The sequence below is a fragment of the Chaetodon trifascialis genome, chromosome 21 (genome assembly GCF_039877785.1).
Source record: "Chaetodon trifascialis isolate fChaTrf1 chromosome 21, fChaTrf1.hap1, whole genome shotgun sequence".
NCBI classification, from domain to species: domain Eukaryota; kingdom Metazoa; phylum Chordata; class Actinopteri; order Chaetodontiformes; family Chaetodontidae; genus Chaetodon; species Chaetodon trifascialis.
The window spans coordinates 11,746,844-11,761,619 of NC_092076.1; the positions used below are offsets into that span (position 1 = coordinate 11,746,844).

Here is a 14,776-nt window from a genome sequence, read left to right on the forward strand (position 1 = left end):
AATGATGCTCTCTTGGAACTGATACAATTGGCAAATGATTATCGATTGCAGCGCTGGAGGAGGCTGGCTCCTTTACAGAATGATCTTACGCCGGGTTGCAGTCTGTGAGTTTTCTAATTACATTCATACGTGCATGTTAATTGAACAACGTCACGTCTTTCTTGAGAGCATGAGATGAAATGCTCATTTCTGAAAAGGTGTACAACTCAGAGTCTTCCTGCTGCATGCGAAGAGAAGCATGTTGCAGCCCCATCACACCACAGGCAATTTTTAAAATTTCATCACTTCTCAGACTGCACAAGAGGTGAGAGGGTGAAAATGTAATTCCCCAAACTGATGACTGTTATACAAAATTACAAGAATAGAAAGACAAAGAGGCAGCATTAACTCTTAATATGCCCAGCCTTGGGCCAAACTAATAAAACCACAATTGAATCAGCCCTAAATAAATGATGGCGCTGTAGTTTAATAACATATCATCTCCTTCACTGGCAGCATTGGATTTGACGGTACTATATATCTTAATAATCCCACAAGTTCAAACTGAAGGGCATTTCTCAGGGACAAATTCGCATTGTGAGTGTTGCTTTATTTCCCTAACTCATTAGTTTTGTGTCTACTGAGATTTTTAGGCAAACACTGAGCTCCACCAAGTGGAGACAACGAGAAATGGAAAAAGAAATGTGCTAAAATGCAGCTGTTCAAAAACATCCAGAAAAGGCACGTGTCGACAAAATGTTACTTAATGACATGATTTTATTTTGTTTGCCTTGCATTGCTAAATCAATGCCAACACACACTGCAACCCCCCAAGAAAGATGAACACATCAAAAAATTCCATTATATCACAGAATATAAATGGAAAAATAATACTCATTCTCATGCATTTGTGAAAATAAATCACTCCACGCAGCACTTTGTTGTATTTATACATCCCTTTTGTTACGTCAAACACGGCAAAGTTTCATGGTGATGTGACACACACGCTGCATGTCGGTTTATCAGTTCATATACTGCATGTGTCAGATGTAACAGCACAGTATCAACACACTGTAGCCACCAGGCACTAAAGATAATGGTTTCTTTTATTCTGCACCATGTGTCAGAAAGCTATATGAAGTAGCTTGTTGTCCGGCTGCTCCCGGATTGTGGCCCTGACATTCAATCAGCGCAGAATACTGATGCTTATCATTACAACTGTCATTATTAAATTTGTATTTGGTGGGCCTCCTGTTACAAAATGAGTTAATGATGCCTTCCAGTACAATCTTTCACAGTGAAATCTGTCAAGATATCAGTATTGTTCTAGGTTTTTTAAGACAGGTTTGATCATACAACAACTGAATTAAAAATTATATCAAATTGCACATCAATACTTTCTTGGATTTTCAGACAAAAGCAGAGGACAGCATGGTTATAAAGGATAAGCTCAGCATTTCATCTTGAATGGTCCCGGCCTGAAACTGTATAGAGTATATTTAGAACAGACAACAAGCCTGTCCTCTTGTATAAAATACGGCCAGTGTCATTTTAATTCCTCAGCTCTCACAGATCTGGTAAAACACTGTGAATCTCAAGCTATTACAGGTGATAAATGAAAGTTATACCACAACTTGTAAACTGCAGCAATGTTATGTTGCCAAAGCCATAGAAAAAGTCTCCTGTTAAAAGGTGTTAAAGGTTGGAAATTGTGAGCAAAACGTGAGACAAATGAATACAATACAGAAAACATTAATTTGCAAGTGAGTTGATTTACTTTGAGGGGGGTGAATGAGCAATACTTATCATTCATACAAAATGTATATTACTTTGAAGAAATGTGCAAACAAAGCTTTAATAAAGGATGCCTTCACATGCTCTCTGATGCTGGCATTTGGAAAAATATACAGTTAGAAATATATACACATCCAAGAGTAGCACGTCTACATACTCAGTGTGGGCATTAGCAAGAGTCTGCTTGCATAGTTAAGTGCATGCATAAGCAATTTTCATGCAACAACTGTCATATACTTCATGAGCTGTGATGAGCTTTCCCCAATCCATGTCGGTGCATTCAGTGATCTACTCCTTTATGCAAGCTAAAGGTGTGCACAAGCTGTGATGTCACGCGTGAAGGCAGAAGATGGGCTGACTCAAACATACCATAATGCGCTATGTACATGTATGGTGTTTCATGAAGGCATCCCAGCTGTCTTTGACTGTGTTGTCTGTGTGCGTAGTGGCTTTTTACATTAACCCTGTGTTCATCTGAGAGGAATGTTTGGACATGTCTGGCAGTCTGAAGAGGCTGATCCCCATAAGGAACATGGGCACCGCAGTTAAGTGTTGGCATCAGCAGCTGGAGGGCAGAGGTGGTGACGGGAGGGGGAGGTTGTCTGAGGGCTAACAGGTTATTACAGGTAAATAGAACACAAACATTTAAGAACCATTACAAACCAAGGTCTCCAGACATTTAACACCAACGACACATGCTTCATTCCTGCACTGCTCCTCGACCTCTCGGTGACAGTCTTGATTTTTGCCTGCACAAAAATACTCCTTAAAGGCTGTTGCACGATTACTACATCAATGAGCATATGTAAACAGCAGTTCAGGTTAAATAGGCTTAAATTGTATTTACTTGAAATGACATTTTCAGTGCTTAGTAAATATTAAAATTGAATTAAAAATTTAACAACACCTGCAGTTATAGAATTTTGATTAAATACTTTGATTATTTGAGGCACTGATGTTTGTTGTTGACATATGGCTCCCGATACTGAAGGGGAGCTGTACATAAAGATTTTTGGAAATAATTCAGTGTTTCACTGCATCAGTACGTTAAAAATTGCCAGTAAACTTCCTTTGGTGACTGAGTAGTCCACGTTTGATGTATCTCAAAAGTTCCTTTTGACATTTATATCTGCTTTCCTTCTTGTGCAAAGTCACTTTTATTTTCACCTCCGACTGAGATGTACTTCTCTCAACTATGCTACAGACAGAACAAGGCAATAATTTCAATACATGTGCAGTCCATGCTTATTTACATTATAATATTCCTCAAAATCAATGCAATCCATACAAAGTGCTTTGTTAAAATCCATTCCTACATAACTATGTAACAACGTGGACAGTAAGTGTCCAGTATGGCAGCTGGTATTCAGTAACCACTGAAAAGCTACAGGTGCTTTAAAGATGTTTGTCAGACACTTGGTCTAGTTTGATGGTTAAAACACCTCAGAGCTGCACTAGAGAGATTGTTATCAGGCCATTATAATAATGTCACTTGGCCCTCTGGCTAGTTTGTGTAGAGTTGATGGGAATCTTCCTCGACTGCATTGTCTTTTTAACAGGCTCTTTCTTTGAAGGCTCTTTTGCATTGGCAGAGGACTGTATGGTGGTTTCTGCTCCAGAGAGCTTGGACTTTGTGGAGGGCAGCAGTGAATGCTTAGCTGCAGCGGACGTCTTAGAGGACTCCTTGTCTTTGGATGTGGTCACATTAGTCTGGGCCTCTGAGGCCACATTCTGGGCTTTCTTGCCGGCTCCCTGTGGAGTTCCTTCTTTAGCTGCGTCCCCACCACCATCCTCTGGAATTGCTTTTGCTTCTCCTGCCCCTGCTTTGCCACCATCAGTTGACTTTCGGGTCTCTTTGGGCCTCAAAGCAGTTTTGAAGAAGGACAAACCTTTATCCTCTGTCTTACTGTTCCTTTGAGGTCCCTTTGATGGTGGGGCTGCATTTGCAGAGGAAACACCCACACTCGAGGATCGGAGGCTAGTCATTGAGGAGCTACTGCTCGAGCTTCGGCCTGCAGCCTTGTTCTCCACAGCACGACCTGGCCTGCCCTCAGCTCTACTAGCAGCACTCGACCTGGAGGGAGGACCTCCAGGGTTAACCTTCCTCTCTGGGACCGCATTGGTCCGTGAGGATTCACGGCTTGTGCTCCTGTCTGCTGCTCTAGTCCTTCCTGAGGCTGAGCTTTTCTCGCCTCCCCCTCTGGGTGATGTCCTCCTCTGAGGGTGTGAGCTTTGTAATCCTGGAGAACCACTCTTTTTCTGCTGACCAGAGTCAGGATGTAACACCTCTGGGGTTTGGGATGACCCTTTCTTGGAGGGGGTTGCTGTTCTCGAGGAACCAGCCTTACTAGTTTTAGGCGGTCCATCGCTTTTGTCCTTGGGATTTGAGGGCGATGCTGCGCCCTTAGCCTGTGTGCGAGATGGTAACTTGTCAATGGCTGGGGATGCAGGAGACAGAGAGCTGGATGACGTTGAGGATGTGGCAGGACGTTTCTTAGGACTCCTTTCGCTCTCTATCCCAGTCTTTGCCGAGGTCCTTTTAACACCAGCGCTATCTGCAGCACCATTTCTTTGTTTGGTCTCCTTTGCAGCTGCCCCGTGTCGAGGACTGACCTGTTCAGCAGCAGTGACTAAGTTGTTGTTATCCCCAGCCTGGATGGAGCTCCTCTGTTCTGCCTGTGCCACAGCCTTGGAGTGAACCTGCTCAATCAGCCTCTTACTGCCTGGATTACTATCCGAAGCTGCAAGGGCTGACTTGCCCCCTGACAATTTTTCTGGCTTAGGGGACCCACTGAAACAGGACGTGGACAGCGTGCTATCAACCACCTCCCCTATCCTCTCCAGTGTCGGGGAGGACGAGTGGGATTCCAGGGAGAAGCGTGACGGAGAGTTGGAACGGAGTTGGAGCTTAGCGGAGTGGGACCAGGATGGTTTAGTGCCATTTTCACTGAGCGCCAGAGGGCTGGCAATGGAAGATCTTGAGGAAAATGTTTGTCTTTGCATGCCCCTCACTGCTGGGCGGCCGGATAAGCCTGCCGGTAGAAAGATACACATCAATAAAAGATTCTTAAGGAAGATATTCATATTTGCCAATTTTGAGGCACTTAAATCAAGTCAGAAATGGCGTGTATTTGGATAAGTTTCTCACCGTCGTCCTCGCTCCGTTCACCAGCAAACTCAGCTGACTCAGAGAGGGAAGCCAATGAGGTGCGTCTGGATGAACCTGATGAGGCTTGGCTAGGTGGACGGCTACCCATCAGCCGACTAATCCAGTGCTCACACAAAGAAGAGCTGGTGGATCCTAAAGTTCCAACGGTGAACATGTGTAATATATTCCACACAGAACATTTAAACACGTACATTAGAGATTGTACAAGTGAATATCGATCAAAATTACCTCCCACAGAACTGTTGGCAGACCAAGAGGGAATCGTGGCACGTCTTTGATAAAACAAGATGTAACCAGTCTGCTTGCAGACCTCATCTTCAGACATAGGATGAACGTCGCTATCATCAAAGCAATACCACTGTCCGTCAATGGAGTTCTTACAGTGAGCTACAAGACACAATGCAATAAAATATCATGAATACCGTGCATGTTTAAACATCAATGTCTCACAATAGCACAAACAAACGGGCTGAGGCAGTGGTACACAAGCAACTCCCAAGCTCTGCTGGTTTAAAATGACCGTTTTTGTCAATGGAGTCTGGTGGCTTTGAAGCAAGCAATACAGTAACAGCTGTTTCTGGTTAAAGACGAAAGAGATTGCTCTTTCAGAAAAAGGTCCATCTCTGTTAAGGATCATTTCCATAATGTTGTTATACACTTAGAATAACATCTGAGTATATCAGTGGTAAAAAAAAAAAAAAAAAGGCACTTTTAGTCGATGTAGTCTGATGAGTGCATTTGCCCCCAAGGGTTACATTGCAGCCACTGCAGCTCATTTCGTGGCTGCTGGCTGAAACAATCTACCAGACCAGTTCCAAGACTTTTTGTACCCTTTATTCATTTAGATCATAAAATATGCCCAGGTTTAAAAATGACCCTTTAATACAAGGATCATAGGCCATTGGTTATTGGTTACTGACGCTGCTCTGTTACCTGTGTAATGTCCTCCCTGCATGGTCCCATGATGGTTACACACTGCATACAGGTCATAAAGGTAGTCCTCCGGGTCACGGCCCATCCCATAAGGCCGTCTCCATGGCGACCAGTGGGAGGGGAGACTCCAGCTGCTCTGGCTCCTCTTCACCATATGGGGTGCCATGTCCATGCCTGTGAGCGGGAACTTCACCATGTTCTGCATCTTCATCCGTCGATCCCCATCCTGAAGTTGGAACACATTCAGGGTATTTAAATTGACAGTGGGTTCCTCTATGAGTACTTCCTCCACAGGAATATGAAAATACTTCATCTCTCATTCTCATTTATTTGTTTTAATTTTAGAAATCTGAGCATTTTGGTGCCTCCATTTACAAGACTGTCTACATGAGTACCTGTCTGAAGCGTTTCAGGTGGAGTATGAGGATGTCCGGCAGGGTCCACAGACTGAGCTTGATGCTGCCCTGCTGAAGCTGCTTACAGTGCGGACATCGCCATGCATCATCAGGAGCAAGCTGCAATTAATATGAAAAAAAAGAGAAACTAAACTCATGATCATTTACTTTCTACCTGTTTACCTCCACATGTGTTTTCTTGTATAATAAAGATATGAATTGATGCTTAAACACTATAAATGAATGTTTGCATGCATGCAATGAAATAATTAATCCACATATGTATCCAGTGTCAGTGATAACCTCAGCACTACTGCAGCCTACCTGTTCCTCTTTGGTGTACAGTTGAAAGCACTGGGCAAGTGAACAAGTCTGCGGCTGCAGGTGCTGCTCCTTTACTTGCCGCACACTTTCAGCATCTGGGATGTATTCATCCTCAGTTCTTTTGAACAGACTGCAGGCGAAACATGGCACAAGTCACAGAGGGATCACATAGAACTTCAAAAGGCCTTTACTGTGTGTATTTATGTTCAAACGCACAGCTCTGAAAGAAGACATCACACATCCGCAATGAGCTTTGTAAAGTGTGTGCGACTGGTGCTCCAGCTGGTGCCAGCTCTCACTTACTAGTCTTTCGTCTCTTTGTCCCATTCGACAACAATTTTGACATGAGGTGGCCCTCCAGGACCACAAGACTTGAATGCCCTGTTCAGAATTAGATTAGGAGGAGGCCATGTCATATTTTTCATTTTATTCGTTTAGCTGATATTCACCTGCAGAATCATAGCGGTACTGAATGATTAGAGGCTACAGTCCAGTAAGTTTCAATTTTAGATCGTCACCACAAGCCACTGCTATGAATGTAAGAGTATTTACGTGTAAAAAAAAAGTAGAAACGCAGCATGTTGTACATGACTGTAATGATAACCATGTTACTTTAAATTGCACATTGGATTCTAGATTTTTGTTGATGTCATGAAGACTACTGAGATACAATCATTGGAAAATCTAATTATAAGTTCTGGCACACCAAACAAGCAAACTTTAACTTATATAAACTTGAGGATTTATTTTCTGTTTGTTTTTGTCCATATGGCAGTGGAGAAGCAAATGTCATTTTTCTTCATTCCCCTCATTTTAAAAAATCCATGCAACAAACACAGAGGTCAGCACCTCCTTAGAAGAAAATCTATAAAACCAGACAAGCTATTATACATCTCAGGAGATAGTTTAACATCAATATCCCTGAAGAGTCGGCCTATATACTGTAGCTCCTCAATCAACTTGAAGTGGATTGGACACACTGCAGGGTTTACGCTGTATAATGACAAATCAAGTGTGGTAACACTCCCCCCTGGTGGTGAGAAGTAGCATTACCTCTCCACTGAGGGATGGCAGAGCGGCTGCTCCTCCTGGGGCAAGAGATATGTGATTCCAACCACTCCTACCACACGCAAAGTGAAGGGCCCTACCTACAGACCACCAAGCATGAGACATTAAAAAACACAACACGTTAACACAGTCAGAAGATGATTGAAATCAGAGCATCTGACCATGTACCTGCACAAAGACTCCAGGGCGCAAAAGATGCCGCATCTTCTCCAAGATCTCTTTCTGAAGTACATCCCATGTCACGGTCCGCTCCAAATACAGAATAAATGGATTACCAAACCTGCAGGGATTATAGAAACAAAACCGTTTGACCTGCATCAGTTTTAAAGAAGTCTTTGGGATTATAAACTTTTCAAGTGTTTTTCAGTACCTGCGTCCTTGCTGTCCAGCGCAGGCTCTGTTACACACCAACAGCACAATCTTCTCAGCCTGCCCGCTGTTTTTGTTGGGGCTCTGAGGTGGAGTCGTTGGCTCTTGTATTTGTGTGGATATCCTATTATTATCTGTGCCATACTTCAGGTTGTTCTGGTTGAGATTTGCATGTGGGCTCCCTGCAACAAACACACAAAATGTTAAGTTGCAAATTGTTTGAAAACTTGAAAGATGCTTCATAAATCAATCCAAAGGGCCAGTCGGCGTGTGTAGCAGCTCCCTGAATGAAGTACTTGTATACGAGTCCATGTCTAATCTAATCTTGACTCCTACTGGCATAATAAGAAAAAGGGCTAAACTAATTTCTGGGGAATAAACAGGATGCTGTACCGCCTCGTTTGGAGCGGATCTGCTCAGGTCTGAATAGCTCAGGTGTCTCGAAGGCAAAGATGGAGTCGCTCTCCTGAATGATCTCAAGGTCGTCGTCGTCATCGCAGAAGGAACGATGAAAGCCGTCATAGTACATTTCAGTGAGGACGATCTGAGCAGAGACGGAGAGGAAAAGCAGGGTGCGGCTTGTATTCAGAGGAATTCAATTGGTGAAAATGAGCGCAACATAAAATCTACCAGGTAGCAACAAAAATATCAAAAGAGGCTTTATATTCTGAAAGCAGTCTGCAGAGGATTATAAAGCACAGATGATAACATGCTGCTCAAATCAACAGATGATCCTCGTCTTCCAATGGGACATAAATCAAATACAAACTTAACCACCAAATTCTCTCACTGAAAACACTCCTTCACCATCCAGTTTCCTGGAAGTGGCACACACAATCTTTAATCCTCTTCATTTTGATACATTAACAGTCGTAAGGAGGGAAGTTTCTAATAAGACAGCACCTGTTGAGCAGGGATTTTGGTCTCTTGGGCCACAGCTTGTCTCAGCCTGGACACTGTGCCAGAGAGAGGCACCGCCACGCCGACTCTCATGCAGTGGGAGCACTTTCCCTGGTAGACCACTGTCACATACAGGGGCCTGCAACACAGAAAGACTGAAATTAATTGGCTGTTTCATAACCATGGCTGGACTGATGTTTCAAAGATAGACAGCATCTTCTAATTTTAGCTTGCTCCTGTCAGATCTTTCACAGTGTTTGTCTGGGCTGGATTTGACACTCTTTTTTATGCTCAGTTCAGACTGGATCTTGTCTCGTTGCATTTTTGGAAACAGGGACTTTTTTTTTTTCAGTCTGACAGATATTGTCTTACTCATAAACTAGATGCGGAGTCACCTTACCGTGTGTGAGGTACCGGGATTGGCAGTGAGATGCAGAGGAAAGGATCAAAGGTGTTGCTCTGTTTCTGGCAGTGAGGGCAAGTCAGGGAGGACCTACAGAGAGGCATGATGGGAATAATAAAATGCAGCTGGACAAGTGTGTCATCTTAAAGGAAAAGTTCAAGGCTCTGGGATATGCACTTTCTTGCCAAGAGTTAAACGAGAAGATTGATACCACTCTCATGTCTGTAGACTACAGCAAATATGAGCAGCAGGTTATCTTATCTTAGCATAAAGGCTGGAAACAGCTGGCCTTCAACCAGCAACTTTAAAGCTTACTAATTAACATTCTGCATCCAATTTGTTTAATCAGGACTTAATGACAGGACACAACTCCAGTGAAACACAGCTTGGTTTTTGTACAATTTAAACAAACAATATAAAACGTGTTAATGACTTTACGGCCTGATGCAAGGCAGGCTTTGTTATATTTGGAGCCACGCTAGCTGTTTCCCCCTGTTTCCAGTCTTTGTGCTAAGCTAACTGGCTGCAGCTTCATATTTTCTGTGCAGCCATGTATTTCCAAAAATGTCAAACTAGTCCTAACACATGAATGAAAAACCTAACTACTTCATATTAATGTGAGCTGGCAGTAAGTCAGGATTTAGTATCAACAGATTATTTACCAGCAACTGAATATTTTACCTGTATTGTGCCTGAAACAACTCCTGTACAAAAGAGCCAGGTGCTGGTAGTGGAGATCCTTCAGGGGCGGTTTCTTCTTCTACTGGAGGCTAGAAAACAAGATAGACACTGAACAACTACTTGGCAAACAAGAATAATATAATGCATGTTAAAAAACAGCAGGAGTCATCAGTAGCGCAGTTTATAGTATCGCAACATCCAGTTTATTGCAATATTGATCAGTTAGGAAACACAAAAGGAGCAAATGCAGTCATAAAGTAAAAAAAAGGTCAGATCAGGTCACATTATGCTGGTCTATAACTGAATCTAGGGTACCATATACTATAAATCTAATGTCTAACTGTGTTCTGAGTAGCTGTTTACCTTCCTCGGAGGTCTGATGGCAGGGTGGACGATATTGTTAAGGTCTTCGTGAACTCTATCCAGCAACCAGAGGAGGAACTCCTGGGCGTCGTGCTGGGAGTTACCCTTGAACTGCAGGGCGCTCTTTGAAACCACATTCTGCAGCACATGACAGCAGGACAAACAAGTGACAATGCAAGTAGACTGCTCCTAAAACAGAACAGATTTTTGTAAAGCGCTGATGTCTTTCTTTCTATTTTTTTTTTTTTTTTTACATGATTGCCTCTTCATAAAATATTCAGTGTGTTTGACCAGGATGATGATCAGCACAATCCTAAAGGTCAGCAGAGGTGCCGGCGATGGTGAGACGCAGGCGTGGAGAAGCTTTTTAAAACCAGGGCACAGGCTGGAAATCGACAGCTTAACCTCACTGACAATTAGCTATTGGAGATGTCAACAGTGTGTGCTCTACAGAGGCACCCGGGCTGGCAGCTGGAAAGTCACCTCTACCGGCTATCAAATGTCACTCAAGGTCAAAGATATGAGGGGACTGTGCACCGCGTGCCTTCCCGGCCTGTCCCATGGGCCATTCTTCCCCATTTTGAAGCCATTACCAAGGCAGCGTCAGCATTTTCTACAAAGAGCTAGCCTGCCTTCTGTGGCCACAGAGGTTGTCTCTAAGTAAAGGTCTGAGGATGAAAGTAGAACTCAACCAAGCCTTAGTAGACTCCTCTGAAGATTTAAGGTGGAAACAAGAGTTAGACAGTAAGTGAAATGCAGACTGAATATTAATGATGTATTGTTTTATATATCTGTGTGTCCTATAAAACAGCCAGTTTGGGGAATAGCTAATTACATGTAAAACCGTTATGTAATCAAATGCTAAATGAATGTAATTGTAAAAGTTATTAAATGTAATAACATTACTTTGATGAAGTAATTAAAAAAGTTACATTGTTTTATGGGACTATTTTTTCTGGGAACTGATTTTTGTTCAGGCTATTTTCACATCATGGAAGCTCAGTTTTTTTTTTTTCTTTTCTTTTATTTAATGTGTTTAGTAGGGTTGGGTAGGGGTACTTAAATTCACAGATAAAATGTCACATTTTTGCCTTAAGTAAATATATGATTAGCACAGTGAAACATCTTGGCAGAAATAAAATGGCTTTTGGATTTTTTGTGATGTTAGATGATGGCAAAATTGCTAACTTTTCTATTTGATTTCATTTATATTACACTGTTTACAAGCAGCCACCATTGGCTGGATATGTTCTGCCATCAATCACATTGTCATATTAAGTTTAATTTTTCACAAATGGTGAATGTCTCTGTGTAGATTGAGCTGTTTGGATGATGTGTGACAAAATAATCCTCAAGCTACTTGCTTCTGAGCGTAAAATGGACTCTGAGACCCTCTGGATAATTAACCGGTGGTATTATTACGGATGTCTTGCTAATGATCTTTAAGTGCTCTCAGTTTAGGCTCACATTGTGGTCTGAGGCACAAAAACTGTCACATGTGCATGCAGAGCTGTAATGTACACTAACCATAAAAATAGCATTTTTGGCTAAAGTTCAATTAACTGCAGTTAAGGTTCAAATTTCAAATCGCCATAAAATAGTCACCATTAGCTTTTTAATACACTAACAGGATGCAGTTAATCATAAATTAGACACCAAATTTGACAATTTTCCTCAATAAAGTGCCTGATAGTGTGAGTTTGCACTTCATTTCCATATTGAGTTCAACACATTCAAGGCCTCTCACTTTGAAGAGAATAATCTATATCCAATCAGACAGTTTGTACTCTGGCTGGCAACCAAGGTAGGAAAAAAAATGGACAGAAATAGCAACACTGCCAAGAATAAGCAATGTGCTGCGCGGCCCCGTTCAATTTATTCCCTCTCTATTATGTATTTTGAGCTTTTGAAAGAAGAAAATAGATGATCAGACAGAAAAAAAGGGCACATGAAATAAAGCATTCCTGCTGTGAAAGAAGAAATTTTTGTGATTGTGACAGGCAAACTTTCCAGTGCTGCAAGTTTATAAGGTGAAACGAAGAAAAAGCAGACAGGTGTGGGACGGACGATAAAGCAGTTCAAAAAAACCTTTCGGAGTTTTATAACAGCTCAGATAAAGAACTCAGCTGACCAGCAAAAGCAGACTTTAAAAAACAAAATGTCAGTGCAGGAACACTTTGTGTTTCACTGGGATTTTTTCTCTACACATTCAAGGCCGGTGCATCATCTCTGCATCCGACCTTGTCTGACAAATGAAGGAATTTCATAATAATAGACTCAAATTCTTATTTTTAGACTCACGGCATGCATTTGGTGTTATAGATGCCAGCGCTGACAGAGAAAAAGCAGGATTGTCCCACACGGTTCACCGAGGTGCTGATGGCCCCGCTTGCCAGGTATTATCCTTAACGGTGCCACAAACTGGGGCTGAGGTGCTGCTGGGTATCAATTAGGCCATCTGCAACAACCCTCCTGACTTCACTCTTCTTTTTGAGGATTAAACTTAAGATATTTAAGATATTTTAAGCTGGGGCTCCTTATGGCAAAAACCAATACACCCTAACCTAACATTTCAGTTTGTTCCTCTGAGTATTAAAGTAGGCTCAAAAGGCATCTGGAAACTTTATTCTAGTCAGGTAAATGGATCTAATTTAGATGAATATGCACTATAAAGCCAGTCCCTCTGTATTTACACGTGCATACTGTGTGTCCTGTTTGGTAGTTGTATTACATGCAGTAGTGAACCAGCTTTAGGACCCCTGCAGGATGCAAAGCCTACAGTACCTTGAAGTCTCTGCTGTGCTGAGGAGTGTACTCGAAGGTCCACAGAGCCCGAACCAGACCGGACAGCTGCTCGGTCACCTCTCCCGCCTCCTGCTGCTGTTGCTGCTGCTGCTGCTGCTGCTGCTGCTGGCTGCCCTTCTTCTGCACCAGCACCCCGTTGGCCTTGGCCTTGTCGTTGCTGCTGGTCGTCTCCCCCACTTTGAACTGCTCCAAAGCCAGGTACTCCGCAAACAGCTCCGTGTTGCTCAGGCACTGCAAGATAGCGTTCATGAAGCAGGTGTTGCCGTGGTTCTTGAGCCCGGCGACCCCCGGCACCTTGTCCCCGAAAGGGTAACCCCCGCAGTCGCTGTCGTCGGACGGCAGTGACCCCCCGGTGGTGGTCGGGAGCAAAGTTGCGTCGTCCTTCTCGTCCTCGGCGGCCTGCTCGTCGGTGCCGAAATGAGAGAGAGTGGACAGAGTCCGGAGAACTCTGTTCATAAAGCTCCCCACGGAGCGGACCGAGCTCCTCCGGAAGAGTTTTTTACTGAAGGATTTCTTCTCTTTGTTACTGACAACTTTCGACATGGTCAGGCTGATGGTTTCCCCGCTTTTTACGCTTTAATTCCAGAGAGGGCCCCACTTGTTTCAGAGCGTCGCCTCATTCCCATGCACAGCTCCTCCACTTCATGTTGCTCTACACAAGGCCCGGGCATATTTCACAGAAACATAAAGGCCTGCCACTTCTGGGGCTCACACGGAGACGGCATCAAATCAGCCCACTTGCAACACTGCGTCGGATTGCATAAACAGCCTCCGTGGAGAGCCTCTGTCAGGGCGCTTTGCACGAACGCTCGGGGTTGTCCCGCACCAGCCAGCGGCCATCATCTCTAGCGGTCGGTCCGGTGACATAACATCACCTGTGTCATCGTTTAGACTCGAAAACAAGGCGCTGTGGTTGAGTGTCAGCGGACACGACGCGTGCCAGACATAAACATCAAATCCACCTTTCACAATTAGGCTGTGAGTGACGAGCGGAATTCCTCATCATTTATTAAAGCAGCCGCAGCTCCACCCTGTGAAAGGTATTTCTTCACCTCCGGACATCACATCCACGGTGATGCGGAGGACTGACGGGGTGGTGATATTTACCCGGTGGATGTCTTCCCTAAATCGCCCCCACAGTGGGCGCGCTCGCAGGAGCTCCGCCAAACTGAGGAACACCCCGACCGGAGCGGCACAGCCCGCCGCTCCCTCGCGTTTGGCCGCCGCGCAGCATCTCTCCGTGAGCCAGATGTGAAAAGCTGCACGTCTCGGTGTCCGCGTCCGAAAAGTTGTTCCTTTTTTCTTTAACACTTGTCTCACTCTTTGTGCGCCTTAATTCCTCCGTCGGATGGGAATCACGGCGAGGCCGCTTCTCCCGTCTCCATCATCATCTGTAGGCACCGACACTGCAGGCAGGGCGGTAACGGCTGACGTCAGGGCCAAACACTGGTCCATGTTGGAGGAGAGCAGGTACAGCGGCATGTGATGCTGGATGATGCTCCATCCCCGTCTCTGGACAGCATGGACACTGCCAAGCGCCAGTTGGGCAGCACATTATCGCATCATTACTGAAAATCTAAATAGCAATTTTCT

The 14,776-nt window shown here is 43.8% G+C and overlaps 1 protein-coding gene across 1 annotated transcript; it reads right to left on the reverse strand.

Annotated features, from left to right (window-relative positions):
* Positions 1-736: 736 nt before the first annotated feature.
* LOC139349325 (ubiquitin carboxyl-terminal hydrolase 31-like) lies at positions 737-14,590 on the reverse strand. The gene is made up of 16 exons (XM_070990028.1): positions 13,163-14,590; positions 10,379-10,516; positions 10,016-10,104; positions 9,332-9,424; positions 8,935-9,070; positions 8,425-8,575; positions 8,033-8,213; positions 7,831-7,942; positions 7,648-7,742; positions 6,898-6,975; positions 6,595-6,724; positions 6,271-6,390; positions 5,876-6,101; positions 5,171-5,329; positions 4,922-5,074; positions 737-4,805 (listed from the first exon to the last, which is right to left on the reverse strand). Exons 1-16 carry the CDS (start codon positions 13,724-13,726, stop codon positions 3,262-3,264), a joined length of 3,969 nt encoding a protein of 1,322 aa, XP_070846129.1. The 5' UTR covers positions 13,727-14,590; the 3' UTR covers positions 737-3,261.
* Positions 14,591-14,776: the final 186 nt, after the last annotated feature.